This window comes from Pseudorca crassidens, chromosome 2 (assembly GCF_039906515.1).
Source record: "Pseudorca crassidens isolate mPseCra1 chromosome 2, mPseCra1.hap1, whole genome shotgun sequence".
Taxonomy (NCBI): domain Eukaryota; kingdom Metazoa; phylum Chordata; class Mammalia; order Artiodactyla; family Delphinidae; genus Pseudorca; species Pseudorca crassidens.
Genome location: NC_090297.1, coordinates 99,582,961 through 99,599,670, shown reverse-complemented (window position 1 = coordinate 99,599,670; position 16,710 = coordinate 99,582,961). Strand labels below are relative to the sequence as shown.

General features: G+C 37.3%; 1 protein-coding gene across 5 annotated transcripts in view; it reads right to left on the bottom strand.

Moving 5' to 3' along the window:
- MAGI3 (membrane associated guanylate kinase, WW and PDZ domain containing 3) overlaps positions 1–16,710 on the bottom strand; it is a 271,906-nt gene that overhangs the window by 61,527 nt on the left and 193,669 nt on the right. For 3 of the 5 annotated variants that reach the window (XM_067727306.1, XM_067727307.1, XM_067727304.1), the window contains exons 4-6: positions 15,857–16,066; positions 9,710–9,887; positions 8,273–8,352 (exon numbers count right to left, since the gene is read on the bottom strand). In XM_067727306.1, coding sequence (XP_067583407.1) covers positions 8,273–8,352; positions 9,710–9,887; positions 15,857–16,066 — 468 coding nt within the window. The remainder of the gene's footprint in view (positions 1–8,272; positions 8,353–9,709; positions 9,888–15,856; positions 16,067–16,710) is intronic. The other 2 variants (XM_067727309.1, XM_067727305.1) reach the window with 1 other exon arrangement.

Sequence of the window (16,710 nt, the reverse complement as noted above, 5' to 3'; positions counted from 1 at the left end):
TAAAGTCATTTGGTGATGGCAGGAAGCTCAGGTATAGAGAATATTTAACTCAGTTTGGAAGGTGTTACATTTGAGGGGCTATGCAACATCCTTATAGAGATATCCAACAATCTCTTGGAAATATGAACCCGGTCCTCAAATGAGAAATGTAGGAAGATAAGGATTTGGGAGACATTGTGGTTAAAGCCATGGCAGTGGACAAGATTACCTAGATAAATTGTGAATAGAAAAAGATGGAGAATAGAAACTTAGGAGCATTAACAATTTAAGGAGCAGAGACAATGAGAATAGTCAGGGGGAATAATGTCAAAGAAGACAGAAGAGGAGAGTATGGTCAACGCTAACAAATGCTTTATAAAGCTGTAAGGACTCAAGATAAGGGCTAAAAAGAGTCCACTAAGTTTGGCAATCAGGCCGGAGGTTATTGGTAACCTTAAGAAAACCAGTTTAACTAGAAAGGTAAGGGGCAAAATTCAGCATATTGTAGTATTAAAGAGTAAAATAAAAGGTGGAGCCCTTAAGAAGAGAGCCTTTTTTTTTTCTTTGTCTTTTTTTTGGAAACTTCGTTGTGAAAAACATAGTGTGAGAACTGTGGAGAAGTAGGGTCAAGAGAAAACGTGTTTATTTACTTTTGAGATAGGAAAGATCTAACCGTATTTTTCTGTGTTAGAAGCTAAAGCATTCCCCCCAAAAGCTGACTCAAAAGGCAAAACTAGTTCTGGCATATCAAGCAGTTGATTGTTTCTAAAGCCCATGAATTTATCTTTCCTCTTCTCCAAATAGGATTTTTCTTATTTAAATATATGAATTACAATTGTTTTCTCATTGTGGAGCTCTATTCAGTTGATAATTTTCTTTTACTATTCTCTAAATTCGAAAAATGATATCGACGTTCAATACATTTTAGTAAAAATGTCTTTAGTAAAAAATTTAATCTTTCTTTCATCTTAAGAGAAAAGGAGTGGGTTGAGAGTAAAATGGATTCCTGATGTCGAACTTTTAAGATAAAACCATTTAAATTTAACTAAAACATTTTTTTTTTTTTTTTTGCGGTACGCAGGCCCCTCACTGCTGTGGCCTCTCCTGTTGCGGAGCACAGGCTCTGGACGCGCAGGCTCAGCGGCCAAGGCTCACGGGCCCAGCTGCTCCACGGCATGTGGGATCTTCCCAGACCGGGGCACGAACCTGTGTCCCCTGCATCGGCAGGCGGACTCTCAACCACTGCGCCACCAGGGAAGCCCTAAAACAATTATTTTAAGTGGAAGATAAATATGTACATCAATTAAACCATCTGATATGGTATAAAAACACAGGTTCTGAATATCACAAGACTGGGGAGAAAAGGGCAAGTTTTAGAAACTGTGAGGTTTTTCTAGATCTTAAATGTTCAGCAGAATGCAAACAATATCTTAAACTATAAAAACTGACATTTAAAATATTGTTATTACTATCCCCTTTTGAACATCTACTCTGTGCAAAGTATTGTGGAAATTACCAATGTAAGTCAGATACAGTCTAGTCTGGAAATAGCCTATTGTGGGGCTATTTCTCCCCTACTGAGGGAGGAGACAAAATATACAGCAAAAGTGATAAAGTTTGGCCGAGCATAAAACAAATAGGTTGAAGGTTCCAAATTTTGGGGTCCCCATAGTGAAGTACAGGTGACATTAGAAAGGCACACCCAGTAATGGGGGTGGGAGAGTAACTCTTAGATTAAAATGTTTTGAACATCCTTAAATACTGAGTGCAATGTTGGTCGCTCTATCTTAAGAAGGATATAATTAAGATGACCATATAATGTATTCTACACTTTTGAGAGTAAAAGGGGACACTGTTATTAATTATGCTGGGACAGCAGGAATAAGCTGGATTAGTCCTTGGCCAACCAAGACATATGGTCACCCAGAAGGTAAAGAGCATTAGCGGAACACACTCATCCAGAGAAACATTTCCAGTTTCTCTGAGCCCCTTTACTTTGTTCTCCAAGGAAGAAAGAATGTCTTATCTGACTGGTGGGTTTTACAGAATGAATTCTACGTGCTTGGCTCGGGGCCTCTTGGGTTCTCTTGCTGTTCTGGATGCTAGCCTGCCTGCAGAGAGGGTATAATCTGCTCTTTTCACCATGTCTGCCTTGTGGGAGGGGTCAAACAGCTGAACACAGAGACCAGAGACTGAGTGCTTAAGTCTGCCTCTTGTAGGGGTAAAATATTAGTAAGCCCAACAGAGGTGCAGAGCTAAAGCTATGTTCACTCAGCAGATGGTATTCTAACCTCATCTCTGTTTCCTGTGTCTTATTTCTCTATTGACTCCTCACTAGTGAATGAAAACAGAATTCTTTTTTTTTTTAACTTTTTTTTTGGCCATGAGGCATGTGGGATACTAGTTCCCCGACCAGGGATTGAACCCTCGCCCTCTGCATTGGAAGCATGGAGTCCTAACCACTGGACCACCAGGAAAGTCCCAAGACAAAATTGTTATTTATTGCTTCCCTCAGAACCTTAAAGAGATTAAACATTATTTTCAAGAAGGATGACCAAAATAATCTGGAGCATAGAGTAGCTTCTTTCCTTCTTTTCCTTTCTTTCTTTTCCTCCTTCCTTCCTTACATCCAAACATTTAAGTCTCTACTGAAGGGATATATATATAAGACAAAATCCTTGCTCCTATAGAGTGTAGGCACCTAGTAACAATGCAACGTAGTAGTAAGTGCTACAGTAGAAATATCCATGTGGTGCTGTTGCGCACAGAGGACAGAACACCTAATCCTGGCCTGGAAGAAAATGACAGAGGAGGCTACAAAAAATTACACTTTACATCTGAGCTTAAAAGGATAAGTAGGTACGAGCTAGGTGGACACAGGGAAAAAGGCTGGTTCCTGGCAGAAGAAATGGGCCTGTGGCAAAGGCAAAGATAAAAATGTGTCATACTTATGGCATGATAATACTTTGAGAGAGAAATATAGAATACAGTTCAATTACAAAAAATCTTCAATACTTCCCCATGGAGTCTCGACTTTATTCTGCTGACAGTAGGGAGCCATTAACTATAATGGCCATTAACCTGAGCTAGGGAGAGGTATGAAGGCAGTTATATTTTAGAAAGATTAATTGACAATGTAGCTAAAGTTTTTTGATCATATAGCCTTATCAGTAAAAAATCTGACAATGTACTTCCAAGAGATTTATATATATATATATATATTCATAAACATATACATACTACTCTACTAACATGTATTTACATAATAAAGCATACACAAAACAGAAGTTTAAAAAGGAGATGGGAGACTTCCCTGGCGGTCCAGTGATTAAGACTCCATGCTTCCAATGAAGTGGGCACGGGTTCCATTCCTGGTTGGGGAACTAAGATCCCACATGCCGCGGGGCACAGCCAAAATAAAAAAATAAAAAGGAGATGAAGACTAAATAAACAATTATCCCTAGTTTACCTCAATGTGGTTTAAAAAAGCTCACATGAGGTGTATGAGAAGTGTCAGCTCTGCCATTTTCTCACTGCTAGCTTGGGCTTGCATATTTGTATTATCTTCAATCAGCAGTGTCTTTGTAGAAATCCTTTTAAGCCACATTTTAATTTTGTGTGGATTAAAAACCATATAACATAGTCTATAAATCCACTTAACTGTGCACAAGTAACTGCAAAACTTTACAGGGCTCTTGGCAAGAGCAAGGGTGCCACCCATGTTCTTCCCTCAAGACACTCTGGGGAGTGTACATGATAATCTGACATATAGAATGAGGTAGAATGCCATTACCAATCTGTATATAAAATAGTAGAGAAGCTTAATTTATTTTTTTCCCAATAGAAACATTATGAAAAGTTCTGACATTTTCTTCCTGTACCCGAACAGATAGTTGGAACACTACCATTTTACAGACCACTGGCATAAAAGATATACTGGAAGAGAACTGTAGGAAAAAAAGACCAAGAAAAATCCAAGCGTGTGGTAGTCAGAGGAAGGGAGAGGAAGATACAAAAAAAAAGCATGAATAGATAGAGGCATAGGTAGCTATGTGAAAAAGCAAATAGAGCAAAATGTTCATTATAATGCATGTATTCACTGAAAAATTCTTTCAGTTTTTCTATGTTGGAAAATTTTCATAATAATATATTGGCAAAATATAGAAAAAAGAAAGAGCAGCAGGGATTGGAAACTATATAGGGAATAGAGCAAACAGAGAGGAAGAAGCAAAAGTGACTCAAAGGATTTTGGCCCAGATGATTATGAGGGTGGTACCTATGACAGAAAGAGGAATGGGGTGACTATGGGGGAAAGATGCTAAATTCAGTTTTAAATATGTTTATCTGAAGTGCTAGTAGGGTAATCAAAAAGAAAGTCTCAAATGTAATGGGAAATACAGAAATAGCATTCAGAACAGAGGACAATACTAGAGGTTTAGATAAGGAGCCCAGCTACAGTAAACTGATAGTTAAGGCTATGAAAATAAATACATTCTACAAGGGAAACAGGAAAAGGCAGAGAATTGAACTGAAACAATTAGTCGGGAGGAAAAGGAATGGAGCCTAGTAAAAGAGACATGCCCGAGAAGACTAATACCACATTCACAATCTTTAAAAAGTCCAATTCTATGGACTTATGTATATGTATAACTGATTCACTTTGTTATGAAGCAGAAACTAATACACCATTGTAAAGCAATTATACTCCAATAAAAATGTAAAAAAAAAAGTCCAATTCTATAGTATTACATATTCTAGTTTACCTTCACAATGGGTGACTTCACCATAAGAAACTTACTATGAAGAGCCTTATAGACAAGGGAAGTATAAAAAATTATTTTAAAAATTATTTCGAGGTGTAATTTACATTCAACAAAATGCACAGATCTTAAGTGCTCATTCAATGATTAAAATATTGATTTAAGTGCTTGTTCAAGTATAAAAAATGAGTTTTGGCAATTGCATGTGCCTATATAACCGTCACCCCAAACAAGGTGGAGAATATATCCATCATTCCAGAGAATTATTTCAATTCACCATTCTCCCCTCCACCCCCATCATTTTCTGACTTCTACCAGCATAGATGAGTTTTCCTGGTTTTAGGCTTTAAATAATGGATAGTTAAGTATCCATTCTTTTGTGTCTGGCTTCTTTCATACAACATGTTTCTGAGGCTCATCCATGTTGTTGAGTGTTATCAACAGCTTTTTCTTTTTACTGATGAGTAGTATTTCATTGCCTGAATATACCACAACAGGAGAATGTTTATCCATTCTCCTGTTGATGAATATTTGGGATGTTTCCAGGTTGGAGCTATTATGAATAAGGCTGTCATGATCATTCAGGTAGTCTTCTGGGGAACATGTGTTTTCATTTCTCTTGACATAACACCTCATAGGTAACTGCCAACATTTCTCCAGAGTGTTCACATAATTTTATATCCCCACCAACAAGTAAAAGATCCAGTTGCTCTACAATCTCACCGATCGTTGGTATTGTCAGTGTATTTGACTTTAGCCCTTTTAGGGGTTGTGAATGACATCTCACTGTAGAGACGATTAATGATAAGCACCTTTTTATGCTTTTTAAAAAACTGAGTTATAGCTGATGTACACACCTTTTCATGTTCTTAATTGGCTATTCTTTATCTTCTTTTGTGAAATGTTGTTCAAGTTCTTTGGCCATTTTATTTTATTTTTATTTATTTATTTTTGGCTGCATGGGGTCTTCATTGCTGTGCGTGGGCTTTCTCTAGTTGCGGTGAGCGGGGTCTACTCTTTGTTGTGGTGCGTGGACTTCTCACGGCAGTGGCTTCTCTTGTTGCAGAGCATGGGCTCTAGGTGCGCGGGCTAAAGTAGTTGTGGCACGCGGGCTCAGTAGTTGTGGCTCACGGGCTCTAGAGCGCAGGCTCAGTAGTTGTGGTGCCTGGGCTTAGTTGCTCCGCGGCGTGTGGGATAGTCCCGGACCAGGGCTCAAACCCGTGTCCCCTGCATTGGCAGGCGGATCCTTAACCACTGCGCCACCAGGGAAGTCCCTGTGGCCACTTTAAAAAGCAACTTTATTGAGGTATAATTTACATATCACATAAAATTGTTCTGCTTGAAAAAATGTACAACTCATTGATTTTTAAAAATTTACTGAGTTGTGCAACCATCACCGCAATCCAGTTTTGGGAAATTTCCATCACTCCAATAAGATCCCTTGTGCTGTTTACAATTAATCTCTATTCCCTTCCTTAGCACTGGGCAACCACTAATCTACTTTGGCTCTATAGATTTGCCTATTCTGGACATTTCATATGAATGAAATCATGCAATACTTGATCTTCTGTGTCAAGTTTCTTTCACTTGGCATAACATTTTTTGAAGTTCATTCGTATTGTAGTATGCATAGTATTTCATTTCTTTGTACTGCTGAACAATATTCCATTGTATGATTACACCACATTTTATTTATCCATTCATTGTTTGATGGACATCTGAGTTGTTTCCACTTTTTAGCTATTATGAATAGCGCTACTATGAATATTTACATTCAAGTGTTTGTGTGGACATGTTTTCATTCCTCTTGGGTAGATATCTAGGAGTGGAAGTGCTAGGTGATATGGTAAGTTTATATTTAACCTTTTAAGAAACTGCCAAACTGCTTTTCAAAGCAGTTGTACTCTTTTACATTCTGCCCAGCAATACACACGGGTTACTGTTTTTCTCCATCTTTCCTAATTTCAAAATCATGAAGGTATTCTCCTAAATTTTCTTCCAAAAGCTTTAGGGTTCTAGCTTTGAGCCATCTCAAATTATTTTTTGTACATGGAGTAAGGATATAGTTGAAGTTCATTTCTCTTTATGAATATCCAATTGTTCCAGCACCATTTGTTAGAGATTTTCCTCCCCTCACTGAACTGGCTTGGCACCTTGTCTGCAAATTAAGTGATCACATATGTGTGCATCTATTTCTGGATTCTCTTATGCCGTTCCACTGATCCACGTTCTAGCCTATGGATAGAAGACACTCCTGATTACTGTAGTTTTATAGTACGTCTTCAAATCTGGCAGCCTAAGTCCTTTATCTTTGTCCTTTTTAAAGTCTGTTTGGCCAACTAGAGTCTTTGTACAGTATTTCCATGTATATTTTAGAATCAGTTTGTCAGTTTCTTAAAAACAGACTTTTAGAATTTTGATTGGGATTGTATTGAATCTAGATATCAATTTAGGAAGAATGAACATCATTAACAATATGTGTTATCCTATCTACATAGTATATCAATGAGCACAGCATATCTCTTCAATTATTTTAGGTCTTGATTAATTTATTTCAGTGATGTTTTGTAGTTTTTAGTGTAGAGGACTTGCACATCTTTCAGTAGATTTGCTCTAAGGTATCTTTTTTTAAATATCATTACAAATAAATTTTAAATATTTCATTTTCCAATTGTTTAGTCCTAGAAAAATTCTATCATGCTGAACAAAATATGTATCAATTCTGCTTAAATTTTTTTCATAGACTGGAATTCAATCTATAGGAGGACTATCTGACTTTCATTCTAATCCATTCATTTTTTTTTTAAACCAAGGTAAATAATTTCTGATGAGTCATACAAAATCAATGCAAATTTTATTCATCTACACTATATTCAAGAAGGCACAGCAAACATTTTGGTTGGGGTAAATTCTATACTTATTTGTAAGACTATACCATTAACTAGAACCTATAACATACAAGACAGACAAGCATTATTATCTAATGATTCTCAGAGAGATAATTTTTCTACCAAGCAGTAAAAATTGTGTGTGGGTGAGAGGTATATTAAAGACTTTCACTGAGTTTCTATTGCTGCTGTAAATGGCAAAGGATTATAAATACTGGCATATCTATCCTAGTGATACAAATTACATATATTTTTGAGATTAGCAGGCATGATGAGGCTACCCTGTGGTTGAGAATGCACCTAACTTATTAAACTATTTATTCAGAATTTTAAAAGTTTGTTTTAAAACAAAGTTAAAAAGTGGCAAATTCATTTCTATTAAGTTTTTTTAAAAAAGGATTTAATTGTATACTTCTCAAAAAAAGAGAAATAAAGACTCTCACAAAATTAGATGCAATAACATAATGACCAGAATCAGCTGATTATGATATCCACCCACTCCTTATGTGCTTATGCACATTATGGTTTGTTTAGGATTTTGGAAGACTTATTATCTAAGCAAGAAGAGCAAGAAGGGATAAAGAGAATAAGTATAAAGAGATATAAAGAGAATAAGTATGGTATAAAAGGTTTCTGAATCTCTACCTCCATCTTCACAGTCTTCAGGGGCTTTGGCTTTCTTACAAAGACGAGGATCCAACCAGGTGGTTGTCTTGGTATTGTGGCTGTTGAACAAAGATTTCAATTAGAAACAGTAAAATAAAGAGGGAGAAAAGTATTTCAAAAGCAAAGATGAAAAGTGAATAAAAGGTATATGATGTTTGAACATTTATCTCCTACAGGCTTCATTTGTAAACCTCTGATTCAACAGTCCTGTTGTTCTCAGTCTATTACTTCAAAACTGCCACAGAGGAAAGGTAATGCTACAGGCACTAATTTGAGAATGAAGACTCTAAAGAAGGGATAAAATGTTAAGTGCATAATAACAGATGCTTATCTAAGCAGTCAAAAATGTTTCAGCGGGTGGGCACATGGCCCCATACTGTGCATTATCTTAGCCAAAAAAAGCTGCCCTGAAAATCCTGTTTACTTGCTGGCTGAATTCCGTCCTCTCTCCCTCCAAAAACACTATATTTCTTAGGTGCCTGTGATGTGTGGGCATTGTGCTGAGGACCGAGAATATAGAGATGAACAAACAATCAGATAGAGTCTCTGCCCTCACTGGGACTCTTTAAAAATAAAAGAGTTAAATAAAATAAAAAGTTTTAAAGTGTCAGTTTCTGGGACTTCTCTGGTAGTCCAGTGGTTAAGACTCCACATTCCCGATGCAGTGGGCGCGGGTTCGATCCCTAGTCAGGGAACTAGATCCTGCATGCCGCAACTAAGAGCCCACGTGCCGCAACTAAGACCCGGAGCAGGTCAGACCCAGGTCACCATGCAGTAAATACTAATGCTAAAACAAAGCCATCACACTGCTGAGTAGACAGTGTTATAGTTTAAGTATCTGAAATATGAGGATCTTAAAGAAAAAAATATCCTGGAAGAAAATATATATGAAGGCAATAAAATATAAATTAATTATCGAAGCAGTGGGAGAATAACAATGTGATCAAAGGATCTTTTCTTGATGTTTCCAATTTGAGATTAATTCACTAATCTCTACGTTGATCTCTAGGTCTGAAAATATTTAGCTCAGTTAATAAATATGGCCCCCTTCCAAATGATGGTAATTTGTGAAATGCTCATTAAGTTGGACACTCTACCCGAAAGGTTAAAAAAAAAAAGGCAAAGCAAAATATCCTTTATGCCTTGCATTTTTCATTATTAGTGATAAATCTGTTTTTAATCCTCCTGTTTTTTATAAAACCAGACGTCAAATACAATATTCCTTTATCCAAATCAAATAAAAATGAAATATCATCCAGGGAAACAATCAGATTAAGAATCAATTGTAACTTGTATGAAAAATATTTTTAAAGAAAGAAAAAAGAAATGCAAGGCTTGTGAAATGAGGTTAAGAAAATTTAAAGGCAAGTCTCACAGTGGCAAGGCACATTAGAAAAGATACAGACATGTGCTTACTCAATGAAGTAGATCATCCCCGTATCAGTGTAGGCCATTTCCCAGTTTTTGGGGAGCGGTTCCAGATTCTCGTCTCTCATCATATAATTTCTAAAGTCCATGGAACTATTTGTTTGGTTGTAACTTGGGACAGTCTTTATCCAATCAGACGACTCAGAATGCCTCTCTCTGTTTTCTGCTATTCCAACAGAACGGCATGAAAAGTAGGTAAAGTTACATTCTCTTCAAACAGCCTTAAGTCTAACAAAATGCCAAATACATATTGCAAATTTCCTTGTCTACTATGTCCACATTCTGCTATAACTTTTGAAAAAACAAATAAACACACTGATTTTCTTTTCATTTGCTAAGTGACATTAACCCTGTACAGCACCTCTGATGCTAGTCAGGGAAAGAAGCAAAAAAACAACAATAGAATCAATTCTGTATATACTAAATAAAGATCCATCAATATCATACTAAAACAACGGCCACAGCAGCACCTATACAGTCCTTTTATATGCCAGGCTCTATGTTCAGCACTTTACATATATTAACTCATAATTCATTCTCACAGCAACCCTGTGAGTATATAGTATTACTATTGCCATTTTATAGAAGAGGAAACTAAGGCCCAGCAAGGTTAGTAAGTTATTTTAGTCAAGGTTACACAGCTAATAAACAGCAAAGCTAGGATTTGAATTTAAAGGGTCCATGTTCTCAACTGCTTTATCAAGCTGCCTTGTGCACATTTAACACAGGCCTTTAAAATAATACAAATTTAAAAAAATTAAACTCAATAGACTTACTGTTGTTAAATATAATTCTCTGTTGGTAATATTAAAATCCCTTTAGAGTTCCAAAGTCCACAATGTAGGTAAGAATACTAAAATTTGGTAACTCTCTAGGGAGTTCACAATTCATGCACTTAGAAGTTGTTTCTAGAACTTAAAAGATAATATAACTGTAATAACTCCAAACTTCGGGCAATGCTTCAGTATCAGAGACTCTTAGAAGAGGCCTTAGATATCATTATAGGTCATTCTTTATAGAACTTCCACTCCAACCATCCTTTATCCAACCAAGTTCTATAATCCACTAATCCTACTACTTACTGCCTTTCACTGTTCCTCACCCCCATCCATCCCCTAGCTATGTCCTCACTGCCCTACTTACCCAACTTAAATTCCATGATCAACCACTATAATCACTCCTTTGTAAATACTCCTGATTCCTTTTTCCCTACTTTACTTCACCACACTTGACTGGCTGAACTATAATTCTGCTTAAATCTTACTCTCCACATACTCCTCGCCAGTATATGTAGCTGAACGCAGGCGATAGTAACTTCTTCACTTTTAACTCATGATCAGTAGCCTCAAGAGGGCATTTAATGATGTATGACAATCATAGGGCATTTCTTTGCCCATTCGCTCTGACTCTCCTAGATAACGATTTCATACCTTCCTTCTCCTTAAATCTTCTCCTACTTCTGCCTTATCCCTATTCTCATTTGATGACCTTGTTTCCTATATCACTGAGAAAACAGAAGCAAACAGAACTTCCACAAATTCCCACCATTATATCTACATAGCAACTGTGCCCATTTTACTCTACCTTCTGTTACAGTGGAAGAACTGTGTTTCTAAGCAGATATCTCCACCCCCTCTTGCCTATAGCAATTCCCTCTCTCTCTCTCTCACCACCAATCTTTCTTACCTAGTAGGTGACATCCATCTTTTTTTTTTTTTTTAACAAAATGCAACCAAAAACCCAAAGAACAAACAGAAGATCCTAAATAAACCCTCAAGTTTAGTCTTAGGGTTTTACATATACCAACGACACAGGAGACCATAAATGACATAACTAATAGCAAGGGTAGCAGTATATAGGGCACAGGGTCCCAAGATAACCCTGCCTAAACTCCCTGTGGATATCCTAACAGGTACTGTGGCCACACATTGTTACAATAAAATATCATCTTCCTCTCACCCATTGGTTCATAGCTGTAATCAGATCCCTTATCCAAAATGTGCCTCAGAGGACTTTTCTTTGGGGATAGTTGAAACTTTTGCCATTTTGAAAGATAGAAATTCAAGACAAACAAACAAGTTATTTCTCCATTCTTTAAAAGGAAATTAAGCAATTCTCTTTCCCCTCTAGCAACCCCGTCCCATTTCTCTCCTTTTTACACCAAACCTCCTTGAAAGAGTTTATACTTGCTACCTCCACTTCCACTCTTCCATTTGCCACTGGAACTCGTTCCAACAAGGCTTTTGATCTCTCATCAGTAAAACTGTTCTTAGCAAGATCACCAGTCATTTCCACATAGCTACATCCAATGATCAATTCTCAGTGCCCATCTTACTTGAGCTATCAGTAGCATCTGACATGATGGACCTCTCTTTCTTGAAACAGTCTCTTCCCCTGGCATTCAGGACACTACACTCTCCTGGTGCTCCTTCTACCTCTCTGGCTCTTTTCTGTCTCCATGATCTCCATATATTAGAGTGCCTTCCCAAGGTTCAGTGCTTGGATCTTTTCTCTTTCTACACTCACTCTCTTGGTGATCTCACTGTGTCACTGTTATATAAGCTATATGCTGATGGTGTCCAAATACGGATTTTCAGACCAGAACACAGACCTTTAAATCCAACTTCAAGCACATTTCCATTTGGATGTCTAATGAACATTTCAAACTTAAATATCCCAACCATAGCTCCCATTCCCAACCCAGACTGACTCCTTTTACCTGTCTCATCTCAATACATGCAACTCCATTCTTGCAGATACTCAAGTTAAAACCCTTGGAGTGACCTCTGACTCTGCTCTCTCATACCTTATATCCAGTCTGTTGGCAAATGTTATTGGCTCAGGCCACTTCTTACCTCTCATGCCTTCACTGGGTCTAAGCCACCATTTTTCACTTAAATTACTGCAATAACCTCCTAACTGGTACCCCTGTTTATGTCCATGCCCTCCTACTGCCTTTTCTCAATACAGTAGCCAGAATGAGCCTGTTAAGTTAAAAGCTGTTTTATCATGGTACTCTTCTACTTAAATCCATATAATAGTTTCTCATCTCAGAATAAAAAGCAAAATTCTTCCAATGACCTATAAGATCCTATTATAATATGCATTTCCACCACCCCACCCCCATCATTATCTGATTGACTTCATTGTTACTATTCTAGTCTATTCCCTTCCAGCACTCTGCCCCAACCACATATAATGGATTGTCCACATTGTATCCAATCACACTGGTTTCCTTGCTGTTGTCTGAATAATCCAGGGATGCTCCCACCTCAGGGCATTTGTACTTCTAATTCCCTCTGGCTGGAATGTTCTTCCCCAGGATATTTTGAGCACTACCTCACTTCTTGCAATGTCCCCTTCTTGGTAAGGTCTTCTCTGACACTCTATCTAAAATTGCAAACCTTGGCCACCACTACTTTTTATCCTTCCCCTCCTCTGCTTTTTCTCCTTAGCACCATCTAACATACTATATGTTATTCATTTATGTTGGATAATTCTGTCTCTCCCACCAGAAGGTAGGGTTCATGAAGACAGGGAATTTTGTCTGTTTTGTTCACTGCTTTATTTCCAGCTTTTACAACAATGCCTAGCACTTAGCCTAGCAGGTGCTCAATAAATATTTGCTGAATGAATAATATGAATGAAACACATGATTTATTCTCTAAGCAGAAAAAGTGATAGAAATTAAAAGGCACCCAATGTATAAATCAATCTGGAATGGAGTTACATTCTTGGGATATATATACTGGAGGAAAGTAGAAGCAACTATATGAGCAATAATACTTTTCTGAATATAGTTTCAAGAGACTGCATAAAGGAGTTTGCTTAATAGCCAATGATTTGAAAATGTTTTTTATATAACACCAACTCTTAGAAAAAATTTTAGCATTATTATATAACATGTGTCACCCTATTGCAGCATATTAGCATTCTTACATTAATTCTCATCAAGATATAAAATAATATACATATTGGTATATACAAATAAACCTCCACCTATCCTCTCCTACCTCCACCCCCAGCAATTTACTGATCTTTCAAGGCAGGGATTCTAGTCCCCGAAAGCAATACACAAAGCAACTTTGAATAAGTTAACAAGCATGGTTAGTACTTACTCAGAAAAGACCAAGGGCTTTTAGCCATGTCTTCTATTGCTTTTTCCTTAAAATATTCTGAATATATTCTGTTACAAAGAAATATATGCTCCAGTGGAAGAGTCCTATGGTCCCTACACACAAGAAGGAGTGTACAAACTGCCTCCCACACACTCTTGGATACACTCCCTTTAAATATTAACAGTGAAGAGTCTGGAACACCTGGTTTAACAGCTGTCTTACACGACAAACATAAACTATGGAGCTTACAGATGGGTTTACCTCTAAGGGAACTGCAGTGCTCACTGAAAGGCTCTGCATTAGGAAGTTTAAAAACAGGGCATTTTCTTTTCCTTCAAATTAAAAACATATAAATTCCCATTTGAGGACAGAGTCATGGTTTCTAATCCCAGTCTTAAGCATTTAAAAATGTTAACATGATTTTGTGGGAGAGTAAAGCTGACATCAAAATCAAAAGTCTCTAGGATATGATGACTTCCCTTAACAACTCTAAAGAATTAGATGTGAATTCACCTAAACCTTTTTAGACCCGTTTTCCCCAAAATATATTGGTATAATTCATTGAGCGTATCTGCAACACAACAGTGTGAAATGTTAGGACCATAAAACAGGACTCATACTCTGGATGGGGACACAAGCAATGAATGTATTAAAAAAATAGATAATAGCAAATTTTAATAACTGATAAAGGAAAACAACAGGATACTTTGGGAAAATGATATGGTAATGGATTCTGCAAATTTGAAGATATAATCAAATTTTTTCATTTATTAGTACAACGAAAATATTTTTTTAGCTTCTACTATGTGCTAAACATGGTTTATGGCTCAAGAAATACCACAATGAACAAAACAAGCAAAAATTCCAACCCTTATGAAGCTTATATTCTAGTGTTTTGAATGGAATTATTATCATAAATAGCACTGAAATCAGCTCTCCTGTGATTCTGTGGTTTCCTATTTATACTCTTAATTAGCAGTATAAGAATCTCCTAAGCCAGGGGTCTCAACCTCCAACCCCCAGGGCTCAGACTGGTACCAGTCCGTGGCCTGTTAGGAACCGGGCCGCACAGCAGGAGGTGAGGGGCAGGTGAGTGATAGAAGCTTCATCTGTATTTACAGCCGCTCCCCATCACTCGCATTACCGCCTGAACTCCGCCTCCTGTCAGATCAGCGGAGGTATTAGATTCTCTTAGGAGCGCGAACCCTACTGTGAACTGCACATGCGGGGGATCTGGGTCGCGTGCTCCTTATGAGAATCCAATGCCTGATGACCTGAGGTGGAGCTGAGGCTGAGGTCTGACTGCACAGAGCCCATAATAAATCAAAGTACTTGAACCATCCCGAAACCATTCCCCCACTCTGCCCCAGTCTGTGGAAAAACTGTCTTCCATGAAACCAGTCCCTGGTACCAAAAAGATTGGGGACTGCTGTCCTAAGCAATCACTACATTATTTAGGGGTACCCAAAAGGAGAAGATTCTCCACCACTAAATTTCTATTGGTTTTGCATTTAATGAAAAATATGACAGTCAAGTTTGGAAATTTTCTTTGAGTGATTCAGAATTTAAACTCAAAATATTGCTAACAAACCTTTCAGATAATATTTATTAGCATACTTCTAAATCTTTGTTTTGGTTGAAGGCTATATCTTAACACGTCTACATTTTGTTCAAATTCTGTAAAGTAGGACTTAGGCCAACAAGATTCCCATATTCAAGCACCAGAAATGAATCTCAAATCTTTTAGGCAGCAGGGTAATGACATATTGTATTATTATCAATATTAATGATAGTTTATAATTGATTTATCAAAACTGCCACTTGGAGCAACTCACTTCAGCTTACAAGACAGTCAACAGAGATACACTGTTTCACGCAAAACCTTTAAAAAAAAACCCCTGAGAATCCCATCACTTTCTCTGCATGTGCTTTGTGGAAAGTTTTACTACTTCCAATTCAGTGTCATATTAAAGTCAACCTGGAGGATCAGTCAGAAGTTGTTCATCTATTGACGAACCTGCATTTCCACTACCGTTAACAGCTTCCTTGTCTTCATCTTCTTCCTCTTCAGGAAGAGAACTGTCCATTCTTTCCATCTTGCTGACAGATGTAGTTCGTTTTCTTTGGGATTCTGTGTCAAACTCATTATCAAAGAGGACCTGATCAACTGGATCTGGCTGGAAAGGGCTGGGTTCTGCTGGAGGCTTGGGAGTTCCATAGAAGTTTCCTGAAGTGGACAAAATAACAGCTGCTGAAAGTGCTGAATGCTGAATTGAGAGTCAGAACAAAATGATCTAGTGTATGTCTCTGCCCTGTTATCTTATACGGAAGTTTTTGAATACCCACCGTTGGCCAAAAGGAGGCCAAAGCACTTTTTCTTGGGAGAAGAGGAGGTAGAAAGACCAGGAAGAACTTATTTCTCAAGTGCCCTAACACTATATACTATCTAACATTATCTAACACTTTAAGACTATTTGTACTAAGGACAGGAAGTTGACTTTACGTACGTAGGTTAGTTATTCCTACAGGGCTTGCCTTGCATGAGTTCTATATTAGGGCCTAATTTCTGAATTTAAATGCATCAATGCTCTTGTGTAAGACTAACTGGCAAAAAAAAGTGGGAGTAAAGGAGGAGAAAACTAATTCAAATAATTTTGTTCTGATATGTAACATAATGAACTATTTTGGTAAAATAAGGAAACATACAGGCAAAGGATAAAGCTAAGAACCAACCAGTCTGTTCTGAAATGTAGGCTGCTTATGTAAAAGTTAATTTTTTGAAGTTTTTCTGAGCATTTTAATTATATTATTTTATCTGGCAATTTATTGAACAAATAGAGAATTTATTAGCATAACTCAATATTGGCTTAC